Source organism: Erythrolamprus reginae, chromosome 2, assembly GCF_031021105.1.
Source record: "Erythrolamprus reginae isolate rEryReg1 chromosome 2, rEryReg1.hap1, whole genome shotgun sequence".
NCBI classification, from domain to species: domain Eukaryota; kingdom Metazoa; phylum Chordata; class Lepidosauria; order Squamata; family Dipsadidae; genus Erythrolamprus; species Erythrolamprus reginae.
Genome location: NC_091951.1, coordinates 71,838,450 through 71,861,511, shown reverse-complemented (window position 1 = coordinate 71,861,511; position 23,062 = coordinate 71,838,450). Strand labels below are relative to the sequence as shown.

Here is a 23,062-nt window from a genome sequence, read left to right as displayed (position 1 = left end):
TTGGGTGAGCAATTGGACTGCATTTAACCTGTGCCTTGTGTGTGCCAGAAAATCCCTTTGACGTTTAAAAAGGGAGCTGTTTCTGTTTTTCTGTTTATAAAACCTTTTGGGTTTTCCTTTTATCATGTGGTGTCTGTCTTCCTGGACTAATTACCCTGTAATTACGGGCGGTTGAGACACGCCGGCAGAACAAATATGCACAGCAACATTTTTTCTCAATTCATAGTATAATAATAATAATGTTTGAGCGATAGTAAGCCAAAATATGATTAACATTGAAAATTAAGAGTTGGGGCACTTCTAGCTCTAACAACTGTACTCACTTGCAAATGGGAGACTGACCAATTCCATGCACTTCTTGCACATGATAGACCCACAGAGGCGACAGTGATGGCGCCTGTTCCGAATGCTGAATTTGTTACCACAGTCTGGACAAAAGGGTACGTCTTGATCATTAACCCAAGGCACGACAGATTTCTCTATTGCTGCAATAAGACATGATAAACTATTAGACATCATTAATGAAATCTTAGTTGAAAATATTAGCAAAGGCGTTTCTTCTTTGCGCTTACCTCTTATCTTTGCAGAATCTGTAATTGTTCTGTCAAAGGAAGTAAGCTGACCAAATGAAAATGACCAAGAATTAGATAGACATACCAATTTTACAGTACAGTTTGTCACATTACTTCAGGTAAATCTGTTTTTAACCATTTTTCTTCAAAAATCAGATGTCTTCCCTGAATATCACTTTTATGTAACCTTAGTAATAGACCATCAGATTAATAGTGTCCAAACAATTGGGGCGGCGGGAGAGAATAGGAAAAATATTTTAAAAATCAGCGAAGTCTTTTTGTTTTAAAGATCAAGGTTTAAATAGGAAAAACAGGGGGAAAACAAATTATAAAATGAAAATTGAGAAGATATTTGAATTTTTCTAATTAAAAAGTAAATTTTAACTTTACTAAAGAAAGTACAGTGGTACCTCGAGATACGAGTTTAATTCGTTCCGGACCTGGGCTCTTAAGTCGAGCAGCTCTTATCTCGAACGACTTTTCCCCATAGGAATTAATGTAAATAATTTTAATTGGTTCCAGCCCTCAAAAAACTCACAAAGTTAGTCTAAATTATGCAGAAAGACATGTTTTTAATGAAGAAATGTACATGTACATATAAATGAATAATGAAGTTTCTTTCACTTAACTTGTAAACTTTCTTAAACTTTTAAATTTACATATGCTCAACTTCTCTGCCACCCAATCCTGTAGGACAGAGGTCCCCAACCCTTTTTGCACCAGGGACCGGCTTTAAGCGATCAAGAGAGGAATGGGTGAATGAATGGACGGAGGGTGGGAAGGAAGGAAGGAAAGAGGGAAGGGACAGGAACAGAGGAAAGAAGCAAGGAAACTTATGAAAGGGGAGAGTAAGAGAGGAATGAGTGAAGGGAGGGAGGGAAGAAGGTGGGAAGGAGAAAGAAAAGAAGAAATAGAGGAAGGGAAGGTAAAAGAGAGAAAGAAAAAGAGCAAGAAAGAAAGAAAGAAAGAAAGAAAGAAAGAAAGAAAGGGGGAAGGGACAGGAACAGAGGAAGGAAGCAAGGAAACTTATGAAAGGGGAGAGTAAGAGAGGAATGAGTGAAGGGAGGGAGGGAGGGAAGAAGGTGGGAAGGAGAAAGAAAAGAAGAAATAGAGGAAGGGAAGGTAAAAGAGAGAAAGAAAAAGAGCAAGAAAGAAAGCTGCAAGCACCCCCCCGAGCCCCCCAGGCCGGCTGCAACCTTTTAAAACACGCGCGCCGCTTCGCAGCTGTCTCCTGAAGCCGAACGCGGAAGTTAGCGTTTGGCTTCAGGAGACAGCTCCTTGCCGCTTGTATCTCGAATTTGGGCTTGTAAGTAGAACAAAAATATCTCTCCCCTCCCAGCTCTTATCTCGAGTTGCTCTTAAGTAGAGCAGCTCTTATGTCGGGGTTCCACTGTATATTATGTTCGAATTCCGTTTACTTCCTTATTGTATAGTATTTAGACCAGAAAGGGAGTACTAAATTTCTCAGTTTAACTCACCAACCTTTTGGACCCCAGGGACCACTAAATTAGAAACATAGAAGATTGATGGCAGAAAAAGACCTCATGGTCCATCTAGTCTGCCCTTATACTATTTCTTATATTGTATCTTAGGATGGGTATATGTTTACCCCAGGCATGTTTAAATTCAGTTACTGTGGATTTACCAACCACATCTGCTGGAAATTTGTTTCAAGCATCTGCTTCTCTTTCAGTAAACTAATATTTTCTTACGTTGTTTCTGATCTTTCCCCCAATTATCCTGAGATTGTGCCCCCTTGTTTTGTGTTCACTTTCCTATTAAACACACTTCCCTCCCGAACCTTATTTAACCCTTTAATTCATCATTTTAAATCCCACAGACCACTAATATAAATCCAGTTTATATTGCTGAAGCCCCTGGCATGGGGTCCTTCAGATACTTAGCTTGGCCACCTGTTTCTGCAACCTTAGATATTCAAAGAGCCATTTTGACTGGTATTTCCCACAGAAAAACAAAATACCGTCATATCATCTCTCTCTCTCTTCATCTTTCTCTCCCTTTTTCTCTCTCTCCTCTTTGTCTCGCTCCCCTTCTCTCTCTTTCTCTCTCATCTCGCTCTTCCCTCTCTTTTCTTTCTCTCGCTCTCTTACTCCGTCTCTGTATCTTGTTCTTTCTTTCTGTCTCTCTCTCTCATCTTTCTCACCAACACCCATTGCTTTGGGCCGCCTATGAGGTCACCACAATCCCTTGCCGCAACAGCATCATTACCTCCTCCCGGCCGGCAAGGGCTGCCCTACTCCTTGGACATTGCACTACCTGCAAAGTTGCACGTACCTCCCTCTACACTGGAGTTTCCAGCCCTACCATAAGCTGCCTGGTTGTCCCATATTCCAGAACTCTAGTCGCAGGACTGGCCCTTTGGTCGTCCTGGAGCAGCTCTTCCACCCGAGTGCTATGCGGACCACCAATAATTTCTTGTGGTCCACCGGTTGGTGACCTCTGGTCTAACTAATAGCAGTACTACTAATAGGACACTTCAGAGAAGTTAAAGTAGGACTAGATGGCATTTTTTTCTGCCAATTAATTTTATTACTATGCTTTTTAGACTGCTATATATCAATGGTGGGTGAGACTTAAGCAAACAACAAGGATCAAAAGTATATTGTGCCTTAGAGGATGTTTAATTAAAGTAAATTATAGATCACAATTTTCTTTCCAGAATCAATTCAATCTATTTAATATCTCTTCAGCCACTATTACATTTTTTTTGTTAACAGCACCTCACCTTTAACAAATAACATAATAATAAACATAACAAGAAATGTTACAGTAGCTAATAATTGAAAAAAAAGGACTTACATATGTTTATTTAAATATTTTAAGTAAATTTAGTAAAAAGTAAATAAAGTAAAAACTTTAAAGCTACAAATTATTTACCTTTTCTAACCTGATTATTAATTTATTGACTTCCACAACATAGTGATCAATTCTGGCTGCTCTGTGTTTCTTAAAATCAGAAAGATGACTCCTTACAGCACCTAATATAAAATAATCCAGTTAGGAAACTTGACAGAATAATTCAATCATAAATATTCAGCTAACAGGCAGTTTATCATGTTCTTATTTCTATCAAATTTGCTAGTCAGTTTAAAATTCAGAATTAAATAATGGTAGCTCGTGGACCATTCACAATGCCATTTAGCTGAACAATGGATAGAGTAACCAAGCAAGCATAGTAACCAACCAACCCAGACTGTGACTTAGAACATAAACATATTATTTCTTTACTTATCCAACTAATTAAGCAGCCATAATCCTTCAAGAAAATGATACAGAAAAGTAGGTATTGAGGGGAACAAAGAAACTTGGGGAAGGATTTATCTTGCCCCACTGTATATGCAGGGTAATAATTTTCGGTATTGCAGTTAAAAAAAAACCCACAGCCAAATGTGGTTTGCCATATAATCTGGCGTTCATACTTTATATTCAACATGGTTTAATATGTTATATAAACATGCTCTAAGTATTAATACTCTGTATTTTAGTATTCATTGATAAAATACTATTCTTATTTATAATATAATGGTATTTCAGAAGACGTATTTCCATTATGGAATTTTCTTCTAGTGTTAATTATTGCTAGTGCTGAGCCCATTTTGCTCTTAGCCTCAAATGAATACATACATTTGTACAAATTCATTATCTATTACAAACTATCTTCATAACACAATATGCTACATATCTTCTCAGAATTCACTGGTTCTCTCTCAGATCAAGTTAGTGTAGCGTATTTATATAGATTTATATACAATATAAAAATAAACCTATGATGTTAAAAATATCCAGCTAACTGTAATTATTAACATTTTCACAGCTTTATTATTTTTAGATTAGAGAGATCAGTAACTAGGGAGAGTAACATGCTATCTACCCTTGTTTCAAATGAAGATTTCTTCATTGGTTACCTAATTCTTCAAGTTCCCACATATATGGATCCATTCCACCATAACTGTAGCCTTCATATCGTTCCTGAGACCCTCCATCACTTCGGTCATCATCTCGTCGCAACAGTTTATTTTTTGCTTTTTTGGCTTTTTGAACAAGACCTAAAAAAAAAAAATGGTGGATGTCAAAAATTCTGTTTATATATTTAAACGTAATAGTTAGGGCTTGCTTCCTTACAGTTGCAACTGTGACAGCGTGGGCAAGGTTGTAGTTCACCCGATTTGCAATTTTCAGAACTCTTCAGAATGGACTGGCCAGGATTTTTAAATCCAATTTGCCCTTTCGGTTGGATGAGAAAATTTAAGTGCAAAATAGCATGTCTTTAAAACATGCTAAAAACAACCACCACCACTACCCAGGGTTGCATTTTCTAGACGAACAAGCTAAAATGGCAAAATGGAGACTGGCAAATATCACAGCATTATTTTCTGCTCTCCCATAGGAATGGGATATACGTTATTCTACAATTTGTGGGGAGGAAATGAATATGAAAAGAATTACAAATATTCCCATAAAGTACAACCCTGGGAAAAGAAATCTACTTGGTCTGACCTGTTGGGAATATAAATGTATCAATTAGCCAAGCAGCCCAATTATTGGCAGCTCACAGGAATATTTTGTACCCGGTTATAGACTTAATTCAGGAAGCAATTTGTGCAATAGAACACTGGCCAAAGCAGAAGGCAAGAGCACTTTAAAGGTAAAACAATGACGCATTTAACAGCCTTCAGAGAACTGGGAAATAACTTGTAACAAGTCAAAAAAATTAACAGTTCAAAGACATGGTCCTTGTATTTTCTAACTGTATCGTTATTTAAAAGAGGGGGCAGGGAAATGCCCAATAATTAGCATATAAACATATTGCAATTATTTTCACCTTTATGGCTTCTACTATTCTTAAGCTCTTGTTACTAAGTTGTGCACCCTGTGATTGAAATTGTGTGATGACTAAGGGCTGTTTACATGCCACACTGGATCCCATCAGAGTATTCCCAAGGATGACTCTGAGTGTCTGAAAATATAATGAACCTCAATGCGTCAAAATCACCATGGAAATCAGCAAGACTTACTAGTTAGAGCTAGCTTGACTTAGTCTGGGTCTTCAGAACAGACAGACACACTAACTTAGAAACTTTAATATGTATTGTGAAACTATGTCATGTGACTAAAATGTTATGTAGTAAACAGCACTAAATTGATATTAATTATTAATAAATTTATACTGGTTTCTCAAAATCATGGTATCAGATCAGAGGTGGGTTCCTCCTGGTTCGGACCAGTTCTATAGAACTGGTAGTAACTTGGCAGTCTGGGTCACTGGAACCAACAGCAACCCAGGCCTGCCACATCCAAGACAGTTCTCTTGGCAGCGCCATAGGTGCCGCCATCTTGGTTTTTGCTTCTGCACATGCAGTTTTTTAAAGTACTAAGCATGCATGCAACACGCATGCAAACGTTCACACATTCCTGAGTGAAGTGGGAGCGGGAGAAACCGGAAACTGTCCTTGTATTAGATAACTAGATACAGTGTTTTTCTGTATTCTTCAGGCACTCTGGTTTATCATAGTTGTACCAAAGGAAATAGCATCCTGTTATTTGTGCGTTAGATGCATGTTACATACATAATAGGAACTAGAATGCTTACTCTTTAATTGTCCTTTAACATCTCTGTCTTCGCTTGAATGTTCTTCATAATGAGATTGGAGCTGTTGAAAAGACTGTAGATCCTTCAGACACAGGGGACATAGAAAACCCTCTCTCACCTCCCCAGGATCATCAAATGGAGGTGTGTAGCTTGTTGCCATAATGGTCCAAGGCGCCTGAGGTTATTGCTTCTCTCCAAATCTCAGTTGCTATGGAGCACTGTATGCCATAAGCAAAGAAGTGGACATACAGTGAGGAAATAGTTATTGTTCTTGTCTTTTCTGCAAAGCATTCCCCTGAAACAGATACAAAAATAGCTTTAAATGGGAGAAACTATTTGATTTGGTAAGTATATTTTGTCTAATGCGTTCATGTTTTAATGGTTTAGTTCAGAAAACCAAGGGATAGCCAGTGTGGTTCTCATATAGTTATTGATTATTACTTTATTATTATTCATTAAATTTATATGTCGCCCGATGATACCATGGTCTTTCGAGACTGAAGGATGACAACGCAAATGTTGCCCAACTCCCAAAGGACTAATTGCCAAGATGCCCTAGATAAAACCTTTAAAAACCTACCAGGATTCCTAAAATTTTTATTACAAATTAAGTAAATATGAGGCTGGAATGCTGTAAAACCACCTTTACAGTATTATTGTATATGTTTACTATGGTGCCTTTTGCTTCTCTGTAGACCTCACTAAGATTATAGAAGTATTATATAGGGATACATTATGTTTCGGTAAACAAATAATTTGTTTGTTTGACTGTTTAACTGTTGTAATAATAGAACAGCCTTAACAATGTTTGGATAAGTAAGTCTTAACAATCATGTTGCATCAGCCACATGCTTTCAAAATTCCAGTGTGTCCCAACCCAAGAAGATTCCATGTCTCTGAAATAGAGTACCGTATTTTTCGGAGTATAAGACATACTGGAGTATAAGACGCACCTTAATTTTGGGGGAGGAAAATAGGGAAAAGAATCTGCTGACCAGATATTCATCTGGCTAGCGTCCTTAGTCTGGTCAGCTTCAGTTCATTATTTTATCCCATACATACAAATCTAATAAATAATAATAATAATAACAATAATAACAACAATAATAATAATTTTAATTGCTTTGATTGCATCAGCGGAATCCCGCCTGGCTGCCCTGTTTAGGGTAACCCGCTCCCTTCTAAATCAGGGGGGAGTTGGGGAACCCTTGCAGGGCAGTGCTGAGGAATTTAACTCATTTTTCGCTGATAAAGTCGCTCGGATCCGAGCTGAACTCGACTCCAATTGCATAGCAGTATCGGCTGACAATGAGTCAGTCGAGGTGACTGGGGCTAAACGTCTTTGTCCATCTGCCTGGGAGGAGTTTGACTTGGTGACACCTGATGAAGTGGACAAGGCCATTGGAGCTGTGAGTTCTGCCACCTGCTTACTGGATCCGTGTCCCTCTTGGTTGGTTTCGGCCAGCAGGGAGGTGACACGGAGCTGGGCCCAGGAGATTACCAACGCTTCCTTGGGGAGGGGAGTTTTTCCATCACTCTATAAAGAAGCGCTTGTGCGCCCCCACCTCAAGAAGCCCTCCCTGGACCCAGCCGTACTTAACAACTATCGTCCAGTCTCCAACCTTCCCTTTATGGGGAAGGTTGTCGAGAAGGTGGTGGCACTCCAGCTCCAGCGGTCCTTGGAAGAAGCCGATTATCTAGGTCCCCAGCAGTCGGGTTTCAGGCCCGGCTACAGCACGGAAACTGCTTTGGTCGCGTTGATGGATGATCTCTGGCGGGCCCGGGACAGGGGCTTGTCCTCTGTCCTGGTGCTTCTTGACCTCTCAGCGGCTTTCGATACCATCGACCATGGTATCCTTCTGCGCCGACTGGAGGGGTTGGGAGTGGGAGGCACTGTTCTCCAGTGGTTCTCCTCCTACCTCTCCGGTCGGTCGCAGTCGGTGTTAGTGGGGGGTCAGAGGTCGACCTCTAGGTTTCTCCCTTGTGGGGTACCTCAGGGGTCGGTCCTCTCCCCCCTGCTATTTAATATCTACATGAAACCGCTGGGTGAGATCATCCAAGGGCATGGGGTGAGGTATCATCAATATGCGGATGATACCCAGTTGTACATCTCCACCCCATGTCCAGTCAGCGAAGCAGTGGAAGTGATGTGCCGGTGCCTGGAGGCTGTTGGGGCCTGGATGGGTGTCAACAAACTCAAACTCAATCCAGACAAGACGGAGTGGCTGTGGGTGTTGCCTCCCAAGGACAATTCCATCTGTCCGTCCATTACCCTGGGGGGGAACTACTGACCCCCTCAGAGAGGGTGCGCAACTTGGGCGTCCTCCTCAACCCACAGCTGACATTGGAACATCATCTTTCGGCTGTGGCAAGGAGGGCGTTTGCCCAGGTTCGCCTGGTGCACCAGTTGCGGCCCTATTTGGACAGGGAGTCATTGCTCACAGTCACTCATGCCCTTATCACCTCGAGGTTCGATTACTGCAACGCTCTCTACATGGGGCTACCTTTGAAAAGTGTTCGGAAACTTCAGATCGTGCAGAACGCAGCCGCGAGAGCTATCGTGGGGCTTCCTAGATTCGCCCACGTTTCTACAACACTCCGTGGCTTGCATTGGCTGCCGATCAGTTTCCGGTCACAATTCAAAGTGTTGGTCATGACCTTTAAAGCCCTACATGGCATTGGACCAGAATACCTCCGGAACCGCCTACTACCGCACGAATCCCAGTGGCCGATAAGGTCCCACAGAGTTGGCCTTCTCCGGGTCCCGTCGACTAAACAATGTCGTCTGGCGGGCCCCAGGGGAAGAGCCTTCTCTGTGGCGGCCCCGGCCCTCTGGAATCAACTCCCCCCGGAGATTAGAACTGCTCCCACCCTCCTCGTCTTCCGTAAACTACTTAAGACCCATCTATACCGCCAGGCATGGGGGATTTAAGACACCTTTCCCCCAAGCTTATTATAATTTATGTTTGGTATGTATGTGCTGTTTGGTTTTTAATTGATAGGGTTTTTTAGTTTTTTCTTAATATTAGATTTGTGCCTGTACAATATTGTTTTATCGCTTGTTGTGAGCCGCCCCGAGTCTTCGGAGAGGGGCGGCATACAAATCTAATAAATTATTATTATTATTAAATTATTAATTAATTATTTAAAAAATATATTATTTGGAAATAGTAACAATGAAAAAGCTTGCAAGCTAGTAAGAGCTGGGAAAATCATTAGTACCAGGTTAGGTCTGGAAAGAAACATTCAGAGCAAGTAGAACAATGAAAAAAAACCTGCAAGGACTTAGGGCTTGAAAAATATTCTTTGCAGAGAGTAACCATGAAAAAACATGTAAGGTAAGAGCTGGGAAGATCATTAGCACCTGGTTAGGGCTGAAAAGAAAAAGCTGGAGAGGGGGAAGCTACATTCAGAGTATAAGATGCATCTGAATTTTCAGCCTATTTAAGGAGGAAAGGTGTGTCTTATACCCCTTAGGAGGTGTGTCTTATACCCCCCAAAATACGGTATATTTCTGTTCTGGAATATGTACACTAAATCTTTCATCAGTAAGGGAGAATATTCTTTTTACGTATCTTTGGAAGCCACTCTAAATTTTGCAGCACATTAACAGTCATTCCCAAACTGGCACCATCCAGATACTTGAAAGAGTAAGTTCCTCAAATCATTATCTATGCTATCTGATTTGAAGAGTACAAAACTGAGATAGCTGATAAAAGGCAAGGCTTAAATTCAAAGAAACAGAAAACAGTGTTTCCTTTAGATTAAAAAAAGAGACTGAAATGAAAAAGAAGACAATTTTAAAAGCAAAAAAACCCTGTATAAATCAATCAAGCCACAGGAGAATGAGAAACATAGAAGAGAGAGAAACAGATAGAAAAAAGAGAGGAAGGAAGAAAAAGAAAAAGAATGGGAGTAAGGAAGAGAGAAAGAAAATCAAAATCTAGTGTGAAACTAGCTCAACTATTTAAGTGGCATTTTGATATTGATAGAGTTGCCCTATTATGAGCTCACTGTTATAGACACACAGTACAGTATTTTATTTTGAAATTCTGAGGCAAAACAGGGTGGGTTTTTTATTTGTTTCTTTATTTGTTTGTTTGTTTGTTTATTATTTCTGTGCCGCCCAGTCCCGAAGGGACTGCCGCTCAGACACTATACTTTTCCGCCCACCCCCCCAAAAAATTAGAGGGAACACTGATGGGGGCTATGACTTCTTAATAACTGATAGGCAGGGCTAGAGCAGCTACAGCTTCACACCATACTCCTGGGTTCGGGCAGATGCTCCACTGCAGGCCAAGGGCTTCTTTCAATTCTAGAGCCATGGTAAGCCAAGAAAACCCTGAACCATTAGTGTAAAAAGCAGTCCCCAAAGAGATCAGTTCTTGGGCTCTTAGTGCCCCTTAGGCAGGATGTAAATGTAGTCAAAAGGGCAGAGATGGGAGGAGAGGAGAGTAGGTTGGAGGGAGTATAAGGGGAGGAAGTCCCTTATTATGAATAACATAATAAGAGACTTCCCTTACATTTTTGCTGTAAGCCATACAGTGTCTCTAGGGAGTTGGGCGGCATATAAATTAAATTAATAAATGAATAAAATAAATAAACAGGCTCAGGACTAAAAGGTCCCAAGCAGGAAGAGCTTGGGTGAGGGTGGGTCCTTGGTTTATAACTGATGGGATTTGTATAACAACAGCAAAGAGGAGTACCATCTCTAAATGGCATGATGCCTTATAATCACAATGGTCAGTAAAAGAAATTTCAGTCCCAACTGCAGTCGTAACTCGAGGACTATTGGTGTCCAAACTTGCCTGAAGGAAATAACAGTGACATTCAGAAAATTGTCCAGGCCAAATCACCAGTCATATAAACTTATAATTCAAAAAATTAACATTTAATAAGTCACTAGCATAATATGCCACAAGCGGGAAATTACACAATAACAGACTTTGAAGGGACCTTGGAGGTCTTCTAGTCCAATCCCCTGCTCAAGCAGGAGACCATATATCATTTCAGACAAATGGCTGCCTGGCCTCTTCTTTAAAAAATCTCCAATAATGGAACACCCACAGGTTGGAGCCAAGATTGATTAATTGTTTTCACTATCAATAAATGTATCCTTAGTTCTATGTTGGTTCTCTCTCTCCATTTACATTTTGCCTTCAGATGCTTTGGGAAATAGGTTGACACTCCCACTTCTCTGTGGCAGCCCTTCAAATATTGGAACACCGCTATTCCTTCCTTTCACTAGACTAGACATACCCAATTCCTGCAACCATTCTTCATATTTTAGCCTCCAATCGCCTAACAATCTTTGTTGCTATATAGGAATATAAAGATCACATAAAGAAAAAAGTTAAATTGTTATCTTCATAAGCAAGGCCTGTAAGACAAGAATCCTAAATATCTAAGTCAGTGGTGGATTACCATGTGCCACCTGTGTGCCAGAAATGGCACAACAAACCATCCCATCTGGACTGCATGGCCTCACTGGCCTTTGCGCATGGGATTGGCAAAATCCGGAAGTGCGGTAGTCCGGTATGCATGCGCGCACTGGCACCCGGACTTCTAGTTTCTGTCACTGACATGCACCTGATGAACTGCTGGCTGTTGCTCCTGCGTGCAGAAGAAACCTGGAAGTTTGGATGCCAGCGTGCGCATATGTACCAGAGTGTTACTCTTCCAGGTTTTGCCAGCCCCACACGCATGAAAGCCAGCTGGCCGGTGCATGTGTGAACAGGAACAGCACAGAGGAACCAGAGAGGCTCCATGTCCTGCGCAGGATGGCTCTGGATGCCACTTCCAGCACACGTTTCATAAGTTAGCCACCATGGGCCTAAGGTATTATAAAAAGGAACCATGCTATTCTGTAATTTTTCTATCATTAGCTGCCTCAACTTCCTCTGAATATCACACATACCCCATCCACGGTGACTGATGTACATATAATGCAAAGCCTACCACAACACTCATCTCCTATTATCAAGCCTCTGTCTTTTAAAAAAAATTACATAAGGTGTGACCAGCTTTTAGATTCAAACGTCCTTTGGTGAGGCATCCAGATTTCCCCCCAAATGCGATCTGAATGCCAACATTATAGTGCAGACCACTGGCAGATTATGGGAGGGGTGGGGGAATAAAACCTGTAGACTAAAACAAAATTAGCATTCTTAAAACCAGATTTTTTTTAAAAAAGGTTTCTAATAATCTAAAATAGAACACAAGAAAGTAAAACACAAAAGAAATTCAGTTAACAGTACAGTTAAAGCAACCTCATTCTGGCTCAAGGTTGACTTAGCTTTCCATCCTTTCCAAGGTGGGTAAAATGAGGACTTAAGACTTTTGGGGGCAATACACTGACTCTAGTAAACTGCTTAGAGAGGGCTGTAAAGCAGTATAAAGCTGTCTATAAATCTAGGTTCTATTGCTATTCCAGTCTTCTATGCTGGCATCTTATATTCACACTAGGAATGAGGTTTTTTTTTAAGGTAATTCACTAAATCTTGCCTTTTCCAAGTCCATATTTTTTTTAAAAATAGTTTGTATTCATTTAAAAAATACATACCGGTAAAAGCAAAAACAGACAATACATTATACAATACAAACCAAAAACTAATGTATGTATGTATGTATGTATGTATGTATGTATGTATGTATGTATCACGTTTTTGCTGAATTTTTTAATCCAACAGAAACACACACACACACACACACACACACACACACACATATATAAGGAAAAGAGAGAAAGAGGTATTTATGTAGGTATGTAATATATTTTTGCTGAATTTGAAAATGAAGGGAGACTAGTATAGATCTATTTCGGTCTCCTGTTAAGGTTATTTTACGGTACATCTAATATTTTACGCTCATTTACTATTTTTGCATTTGGATTTAAGTCCCCAATTTGATTTTTATGAACCAAGAGAGTCGAGGCACCCAATCCTGAGACAAAAGGGAAAAGACTCCCTTTCCTCCAAAGCAGCCTTATGTCTACCATCCAAAAACTGCAAGATAAAAAGTTATTTGACAGAAGCCATGTCACTCCGACCCAAGGACGGAGACTTGCTCGTTGACTCATCCTTGTTTTTCCACTACCAAGCTCCCAACCCAACCCGTCGGGCAAAAAGAGGTAGGAAGCACCGATACTCTCCTTCTGTCATGTTAACATTAGAAAGGGCGGGGACGATGCAGGGCGAGCAGAAATGGCTCCTGGGATGGCAAAGGGCAACCCGAACATCTCAGTAGAGATGCCGAAAAAAAAGTCTCCGGAGCGGCTGACAGCCTCCTTTGCGGAATCCCGGAACCCGCAAGCTGCCTGGCAAGGGGAAGAAAGCCCCCAACGATGCCAGGCTCCGGGCAGAGCGAGAAGGGACGGCAAGGAAGGGCGGCAGAAGAAGAAAGGTCTCCCTCTCCGACTAAACGCGCCGCAGCAGAGGGGAGATAAGTGCGGGGGAGAGGGTGGGGCGCAACGCTCTCACCTCAGCCTCACCGAGGCGGCGGCGGCCCCAAACGGCCGAGGGATCCAATCCCGCCCCCCGGTTACCCAGGAAGCGACCGGGCCTCCTTTAACAAGGCAGCGGGGCTGTCGATCGCGGAAAAGCCGATGGGAAGAAGAAGGCCTAGGCGGAGGTGGCGGAAAAGAGCGCCGAGCAGTCGATGTGGGAGGGCGGAGGGTGCGGCTCCCTGGGCCGCTCGCGCTGGTCTGGCTTGGCTGCTTGTGGGGTTGCGAGAAAAGTCCATGGGGGGCAGGTGGGGGTGTCCGCCTTTGGGGAGGGCGTCCTGCTAGATTTCGGCCTGCAAAACTCATGATCAGCACTTGGAGGACGGAATTGTAATTTTTTGCATAGGCCAGATTTGGAAATCTGGATGGATTTCACTTGGATCAACTACGTTCGGTGCAATTGAGGAATGCTTGTATTTATTTTTCTTTCTTTCTTTCTTTCTTTCTTTCTTTCCTTCCTTCCTTCCTTCCTTCCTTCCTTCCTTCTTTCCCTCCCTCCCTCCCTCCCTTCCTTTCTTGAAAATACATTCCAGTGGAAGAAGGCAGCACAAAATCATTCGGTAACAACAGTCTGGCTCATTGTAACTCCACTAACGCAGGACCTGGGTTGACATCGGAAAATTAAATAATAAAATTAATAAATAATACAATTGAAGAACTATTTTTTTCAAAGGGAGGCCACCAGAAAATTCAGGAGTTATAATGCTGCGTGGAAAGGGGGGGGGGAAGCGCAAAATTCTTGGAAAAGTACTTCCCAAACATCACACTTTACTGCAAAAATTCAAATTGATTGTGGCAAATGGCAGTTGAGCACACTAGGGAGAAGCTGACTTGAAAAAAACTTTCCTTTCATAGAGTGATCAATGCCTGGAATGCACTACCTGACTCTGGTTTCTTCCCCAAACCCCAAAAGCTTTAACTTTAGACTGTCTAAAGTCAACCTCACCCCATTCCTAAGAGGTCTGTAAGGGGTGTGCATAAGTCCCTCTCCTGTTGTCCTCTTTTAGTGTATACAGACTACTACTATCCTATACATGTTTGACAAATCTTATTTAAACTTTTAAAGCTTCAAACCTGATAGGACCCCGTAACATTTTGATGCCCTGGGCTACAATTCTCATCATGTGAAACAAGCACAGCCAAATGCAGGACAACAAGGATTAGGCCAGCTGTGGATCATTTGGAAGGCTGTGATTCATAAAGCTGCAGGTGGAGAAAGGGGAAGATTTTTCACCATAGCCACATCCTTATTACACAGAAGTAGTGGTCATAGAGCAGATTAGAGGAACTCATAGACCCAGCTCGCACCACACTTCTAGTGATGTGTGTTTAGTGTTGATTTTACATACTGAATGTGTAAGAAGAAATCACTTTCCCACAATCCCAAATAAAATATTAACCATAAGGAAGTCTCAGAAAAGCCCAAAGACCAAGATGCTAATTTAAAAAGAACCTGATTAAAGCCCATTCCACATTCCAGCCAGACACCTAAAGAAAACATTGTAGCAAGAAGCTAACTGCAGATGCTGGCAATTAAGGAGAAACCGAGCTTATTGAAAGAGGAAGCCACCTGCAAGGCTAGGAAAAATGTATATGAACCTCAAACCAAATTGTTGGAGATGTGGTCATAAAACTGGAACCTATTTCCACATGTGGTAGACATGTACCCAAATTTTAAAAATCTGGCATAAAACACAAATTTGGATAAAAGAAATGATACAGTAAAAGCTGGAATTGATACTGGAAATATTTTTACTTGGCATTTTGGAAAAAAACCATTGAAGAAAGAACATTACTATTTAATTCAACACATAGCAACAGCAATAAGGATAAATATTGCACAATATTAGAAACAGGAAACAACACCATCCGAAAGAAGCTTGATTGAAAAGATTCTTGATTGTGCATAAGCAGATAAGATGACAATGGAGCTTAAAGACCAAGAAAATTCAAAGTATTATGAAATATGGAAAGAACTGTACGAATGGATTGAAAAAAGGGGGGGGGGAAGGAAGCTGTATTAAAGACGTGAATAAGTTTAAAAGGGTTTTAAAATATTAGATTTACAGTATTTAAGAATTTTGTAATAATTGACTATATTTGTGAGCAGGTGGGAAAAGTGGATTGAAGAATATAAATTATTGGAAAACTGGTTATACGTATGTCCAAATAGTATCCGCTGGTAGTATTCACCATATGATAAACCGATAAGTTTAAGCTAAGCTGTCAACGAGACAGTAGGGGTGGAGTGGATTATGTACAGTCTGTTTTTGTTGTGTTTATGGTTTTCTCTTTCACTTCCCCTTTTTGTTTGCTTGATGATGTATGTAAAGATGTAATGATCGAGAAAATCAGCTGCAGTAAGAATTACCCAACACCCTCTAGACCACAAAGCCCATATCGCACAAATTCCAAACTTCAAAGTTACAGAGCCATATAGGAATCCTTTCACTTGCCCAGTTGATTGGTCAGCTGGCCCAGAACTGTACGCTGTATGTGTGTTAGTTGTTAGTCTGTTGTGTGTTAGTTGTTAGTATGTTGGCCAATAAATAGGATCTTTCTTTCCAATCAGCCTGCATTTTATTCCCAGCTTGTAACTGGAACTGGATATTTCTTCCAACAAGTGAACCCAGCCATTGTACTTCGTAAACTCTGCTTTTATTAGCACAGTCTGGAACCCAACCAGTTGTCGTTTTTTCTTTTTATTATATACATTAAAATGTGAAATCACTCCGGGTGAGCGGCGAATCGGCGCATCTGTTTAAAAAGATCGTAGCCGGCATGGAAAATCCCCCCATGCCAACTACGAGCTTTTCAGACAAGCGCGCCGATTCTCCGCTCACTCCGGGTGAGCGGCGAATCGGCGCATCTGTTTAAAAAGATTGTAGCCGGCATGGAAAATCCCCCCATGCCGGCTACGAGCTTTTCAGACAAGCGCGCCGATTCTCCGCTCACTCCGGGTGAGCGGCGAATCGGCGCATCTGTTTAAAAAGATCGTAGCCGGCATGGAACATCCCCCCATGCCGGCTACGAGCTTTTCAGACAAGCGCGCCGATTCTCCGCTCACTCCGGGTGAGCGGCGAATCGGCGCATCTGTTTAAAAAGATCGTAGCCGGCATGGAACATCCCCCCATGCCGGCTACGAGCTTTTCAGACAAGCGCGCCGATTCTCCGCTCACTCCGGGTGAGCGGCGAATCGGCGCATCTGTTTAAAAAGATCGTAGCCGGCATGGAAAATCCCCCCATGCCAGCTACGAGCTTTTCAGACAAGCGCGCCGATTCTCCGCTCACTCCGGGTGAGCGGCGAATCGGCGCATCTGTTTAAAAAGATCGTAGCCGGCATGGAAAATCCCCCCATGCCAGCTACGAGCTTTTCAGACAAGCGTGCCGATTCTCCGCTCACTCCGGGTGAGCGGCGAATCGGCGCATCTGTTTAAAAAGATCGTAGCCGGCATGGAAAATCCCCCCATGCCAGCTACGAGCTTTTCAGACAAGCGCGCCGATTCTCCGCTCACTCCGGGTGAGCGGCGAATCGGCGCATCTGTTTAGAAAGATCGTAGCCGGCATGGAAAATCCCCCCATGCCAGCTACGAGCTTTTCAGACAAGCGCGCCGATTCTCCGCTCACTCTGGGTGAGCGGCGAATCGGCGCATCTGTTTAAAAAGATTGTAGCCGGCATGGAAAATCCCCCCATGCCAGCTACGAGCTTTTCAGACAAGCGCGCCGATTCTCCGCTCACTCCGGGTGAGCGGCGAATCGGCGCATCTGTTTAAAAAGATTGTAGCCGGCATGGAAAATCCCCCCATGCCAGCTACGAGCTTTTCAGACAAGCGCGCCGATTCTCCGCTCACTCCGGGTGAGCGGCGAATCGGCGCATCTGTTTAAAAAGATCGTAGCCGGCATGGAACATCCCCCCATGCCAGCTACGAGCTTTTCAGACAAGCGCGCCGATTCTCCGCTCACTCCGGGTGAGCGGCGAATCGGCGCATCTGTTTAAAAAGATCGTAGCCGGCATGGAAAATCCCCCCATGCCAGCTACGAGCTTTTCAGACAAGCGCGCCGATTCTCCGCTCACTCCGGGTGAGCGGCGAATCGGCGCATCTGTTTAAAAAGATCGTAGCCGGCATGGAACATCCCCCCATGCCAGCTACGAGCTTTTCAGACAAGCGCGCTGATTCTCCGCTCACTCCGGGTGAGCGGCGAATCGGCGCATCTGTTTAAAAAGATCGTAGCCGGCATGGAAAATCCCCCCATGCCAGCTACGAGCTTTTCAGACAAGCGCGCTGATTCTCCGCTCACTCCGGGTGAGCGGCGAATCGGCGCATCTGTTTAAAAAGATCGTAGCCGGCATGGAACATCCCCCCATGCCGGCTACGAGCTTTTCAGACAAGCGCGCCGATTCTCCGCTCACTCCGGGTGAGCGGCGAATCGGCGCATCTGTTTAAAAAGATCGTAGCCGGCATGGAACATCCCCCCATGCCGGCTACGAGCTTTTCAGACAAGCGCACCGATTCTCCGCTCACTCCGGGTGAGCGGCGAATCGGCGCATCTGTTTAAAAAGATCGTAGCCGGCATGGAAAATCCCCCCATGTCAGCTACGAGCTTTTCAGACAAGCGCGCCGATTCTCCGCTCACTCCGGGTGAGCGGCGAATCGGCGCATCTGTTTAAAAAGATCGTAGCCGGCATGGAACATCCCCCCATGCCAGCTACGAGCTTTTCAGACAAGCGCACCGATTCTCCGCTCACTCCGGGTGAGCGGCGAATCGGCGCATCTGTTTAAAAAGATCGTAGCCGGCATGGAACATCCCCCCCATGCCAGCTACGAGCTTTTCAGACAAGCGCGCCGATTCTCCGCTCACTCCGGGTGAGCGGCGAATCGGCGCATCTGTTTAAAAAGATCGTAGCCGGCATGGAACATCCCCCCATGCCGGCTACGAGCTTTTCAGACAGGCGCGCCGATTCTCCGCTCACTGCTAAAAGCGGAGAATCGGCACGCCTGTCTGAAAAGATCGCCGCCGGTCCGGTGGGGTTTTGCAGCAACCTCCGAGCCCAGGTTGCTCGGAGGTTGCTGCAAAACCCCACCAGACCGGCGGCGATCTTTTCAGATAGGCGCGCTTTCTCGAAAGGGCGGAGAAAGCCCTCTCTCGCAGCCTCCTGGCTGGGAGCACTTTCGCTGCGAGAGAGGGCTTTCTCCGTCCCTTTCGGGAAAGCCCTCTCTCGCAGCGAAAGTGCTCCCAGCCAGGGAGAGCGTTCAGATCCCCCCACCCCCAGCAGAAAGCGTTCAGATCCCCCCACCCCCAGCAGAAGCCAAGGACTCACCAAGCGCTGGATACGAACGGAGAAGAGCCAGGCTGGTTTGCTTTGCAGAGCCGAATAAAGCGTCACGCCCCCCCTGACGCTTTTGGCGGCAAAAGAGCCCAGCATCGCTTCGGAAGCCGCCGAAAGCATCAGAGGGGCGTGACGCTTTATTCGGCTCTGCATCAGCTCGGAAGCAAAGCAAGCCAGGCCGGCTCTTCTCGGCTCGTATCCCGAATGGAAGCTCGTGAGTCGAGCAAAAATTTCTCTACTCTCCCAGCTCGTATCTCGAGTAGCTCGTAAGTAGAGCTGCTCGTATGTCGGGGTTCCACTGTACATTGTAATGTATTTGTCAAGACTCCAGATAACATCCGAATTAAATCAGACTCAGAGTCAAAGTATTCCTCAAAGCTCCAATTTATTTCCGGAGCCATGCTGGTGCCTACATAGGGAAACTTCAATCTGAATTTCCCACTCAGTTGAAAGTTCACATCCCTTGCCCTCCACCCACAAACTTGTCACATTGTCCAGTCAGATTTTATTTATTTTTATTTATTTATTTATTTATTTATATATATTCGGGTTTTGCCCTGTGTAATATTTTGCATGTCTATGCGACGTTTCGGTGAAATCACATTCACCATCATCAGGCTGAAGTTTCAAGCTTCGTGCTGTTGTAACAACAGCACGAAGCTTGAAACTTCAGCCCGATGATGGTGAATGTGATTTCACCGAAACGTCGCATAGACATGCAAAATATTACACAGGGCAAAACCCGAACTCAGAACAATCTACATACATATACCCGTGAAAATCTACGAAAACATATATATATGACTTTGAAAAAACTAAATTACTCCACAAAAGAGAGAATTTATATAGAAGAATTTCTCTAGAAGCTATCGAAATTGAGAGAATACCCCTTTGTCTAAATAAAAGAGATGATACCTCCCGCCTGCCAGACATTTGGAAACCAGCCTTAAACAAAATAAACACTTCATAATAATCAGCATGTCAATCCTTCTAATAATTATGATTTTAGAATTTTATATTTGGAAATCAGCCTTAAACAAAACACCTCAAAAAAATCTCCATATCATTCCTTCTAATAACTATGATTACACCAACCAATCAGATCACTGAAACGTGGTCACCCAATCTATTTGCTACATTCAAAGCAAATCTCCACCCCCACACTACATACTAGGAAGAAATGTCAGTTGCAAACATTCCATTTAAAACAACACAAAGATTGGAACTACAGCCTGAAGATGGTGAATGTGATTTCGCCGAAACGTCGCATAGACATGCAAAACATTACACAGGGCAAAACCCGAACTCAGAACAATCTACATATATATATATATATATATATATATATATATATATATATATATATATATATATATATATACACACACACACACACACACACACACATACACATAGTTAAATACATGATGAAGGTTATAGAGGAGACACTCATAGTAAAATATATCTATGAAAGAATAGAAAAGAAGATACAGTAATAGAACATATCAATGAAAGAATAGAAGAAGAGACATAGGAATAGAAGAAAGGAATAGGAGATATAGGAGAGCAATAGGACAGGGGACGGAAGGCACTCTAGTGCACTTGCACTCGCCCCTTACTGACCTCTTAGGAATCTGGATAGGTCAACCGTAGATAATCCAAGGGTAAAGTGTTGGGGGCTTGGGGATGACACTATGGAGTCCGGTAATGAGTTCCACGCTTTGACAACTCTGTTACTGAAGTCATATTTTTTACAGTCAAGTTTGGAGCGGTTAATATTAAGTTTAAATCTGTTGCATGCTCTTGTGTTGTTGTGGTTGAAGCTGAAGTAGTCGCTGACAGGCAGATTGTGCTAGCATGGCTAGTCTTTTCCTCACTTCCGGCCCCTCCTGGTATTCACCCTTCCCAAGTTCAGGTCTTCTATAGATAGTGTGGTAAGCCATTAATTTATCACCAACTTCTGCAGCAGCATGGCAGTATTGGCATAGTACTGTATATGTATGTCAAAATCTATTGTACTGTATATCCAGAGTTCTTTGCCCATGTTATCATGATTTCTTTCACTTGTTCTTCCATTTTAAGGCTTAATAAATAGCTGTGTATTTTCTTTATTATTTTTTCATATATAAGGATGCCATACACTAATCATCATCATCCTTCCCAGAATAAAGGAAATATTAACTGACAGAAATTATTTGCACTGCAATAGAAAAGGAAATATCAGGGGACTACCAGAATACTCAACATCAAAGATACCCATCCACAAACCATGAACTCTGAAATAATCTTTCAGAAACATTGTAAATCCTGTCACTATCTAACATTCTTTTGGAGAAGAGCATAGATTTGAAAATATCTTGAACCCAAAGAAATTTTTTAAACAGGTGTTTCACAAATCTTATTATTATTTTACAAGCTGTTTGTGGGAAAGTAATTTTATGATGCCACTAGGTGGTGCAGTTAACACATATGAATAAAGGCATGTTTCTTTTCTATCAGATAGGACAATTAATCTGTGATAGGCAGTTTTTTTAAAATAATTTTTTATAATTAGCCTGTTATATTACAGTTTACAACAAACCCACTTTTATTACTAACAGATCATATTTTTACTTTCTATTAGAGAATTTTTTTTAATAAAGACTTAATTGATTTTTCATAAAATTCACACACAAACGTACAGATATTTAACACATAGTAGGGGTTACAATTGCCCCTCTCATCTTAGAAGTTGATTTTAATACAGAAAAAGAATATATTCTTAATTCTTAAGTCAACATTTTAATCTAGGTGAAAAGAAGATATTTATTCAAACATTATAGTAATATAAAATTAAGTTAATAAAAAAGAAAAAAATATAAAATCACTTTGATATATTCATACATTTATCATAACATTCAATTTTTGTTGTTCTTTTTATCTATCCACTTATAAACTTTATTCCAAATAGTATAAAATTCAGGTTCTTCTTGGTCATTCAACATTCTTGTCATCACATCCATCTCTGCACAGTCTAATTTTTTTTTAATTACCTCTTCTTTTTGGGGGATATTTCCCCCCTTTCCAATTGTGTGCATAAACTATCCTGGCCGCTGTTAAGATATGAACATCTAAATATAAAATATCTTTTTTTATAATTCTGCTTAGTTATGCCTAACAAATAAAATTCTGGGTTTTTTTCTATTTCTTGTGGTACAATCTCTTTTAACATTTTTTCTATCATTTTCCAATATATCTTAACTTTATTACAGGTCCACCATTGATGGTAATAAGAACCTATTTCCTTTTTACACTTCCAGCATTTTGGGAATGTATTTGGGAACATTTTGGCAAATCTATTTGGTGGGAGATGCCACCTATAAAACATCTTGATTTGGTTTTCTTTTAAAGAAACTGATTTTGTCATTTTCCAATTTGTGATCCAAACTTTCTCCCATGTTTCTACGTCAATTTCTCTTCCTATATTTTTACACCAATTTATCATATTATCTTTGAGAGTCAAATCTATATTTTTATATTCAATCATATATTTATATGTTTTCCCTATTAATTTCTTTGGATTTGTAGTTAATAAACTACCTAAAAAATTCTTATTCTTATTAAATATATATATATTACTGTCTCTTTGAAATTTCGACTGTATTTGTATATATACAGTAATACCTCATGATACGAACTTAATTGGTGCAAGGAGGAGGTTCGTAAGACGAAAGGTTCGTAAGACGAAACATTGTTTCCCATAGGAAACAATGTAAAGTCAATTAATCCGTGCAACCAAAAACCCCCCGCAAAAAAAACGGCTTTCGGCGACTGCTGGGAAGCCGCGCGGCTGTTTTAAAAGGTGACAGCCGGCCTGGGGGGCTTCCCAGCACCCCCCCGAACCCCAAACCCGGGTTCGGGTGTGTGTGCTGGGAAGCCCCCCAGGCCGGCTGCGACCTTTTAAAACAGCCGCACCGCTTCCCAGCTGTCTCCGAACGCCGAACGCGGAAGTTCGGCTTTGGCGTTCGGCTTCAGGAGACAGCTGGGAAGCGGCGCGGCTGTTTTAAAAG

General features: G+C 42.1%; 1 protein-coding gene across 1 annotated transcript in view; it reads right to left on the bottom strand.

Moving 5' to 3' along the window:
* Positions 1-13,747, bottom strand: part of RBSN (rabenosyn, RAB effector) — a 29,939-nt gene extending 16,192 nt beyond the window's left edge. Inside the window, exons 1-6 of the mRNA XM_070738316.1 lie at positions 13,662-13,747; positions 6,184-6,478; positions 4,499-4,639; positions 3,471-3,571; positions 573-618; positions 324-485 (exon numbers count right to left, since the gene is read on the bottom strand). Of these exons, the coding sequence (XP_070594417.1) occupies positions 324-485; positions 573-618; positions 3,471-3,571; positions 4,499-4,639; positions 6,184-6,343 (610 nt within the window). The 5' untranslated portion in view covers positions 6,344-6,478; positions 13,662-13,747. The remainder of the gene's footprint in view (positions 1-323; positions 486-572; positions 619-3,470; positions 3,572-4,498; positions 4,640-6,183; positions 6,479-13,661) is intronic.
* Between the last annotated feature and the right edge of the window lie 9,315 nt (positions 13,748-23,062).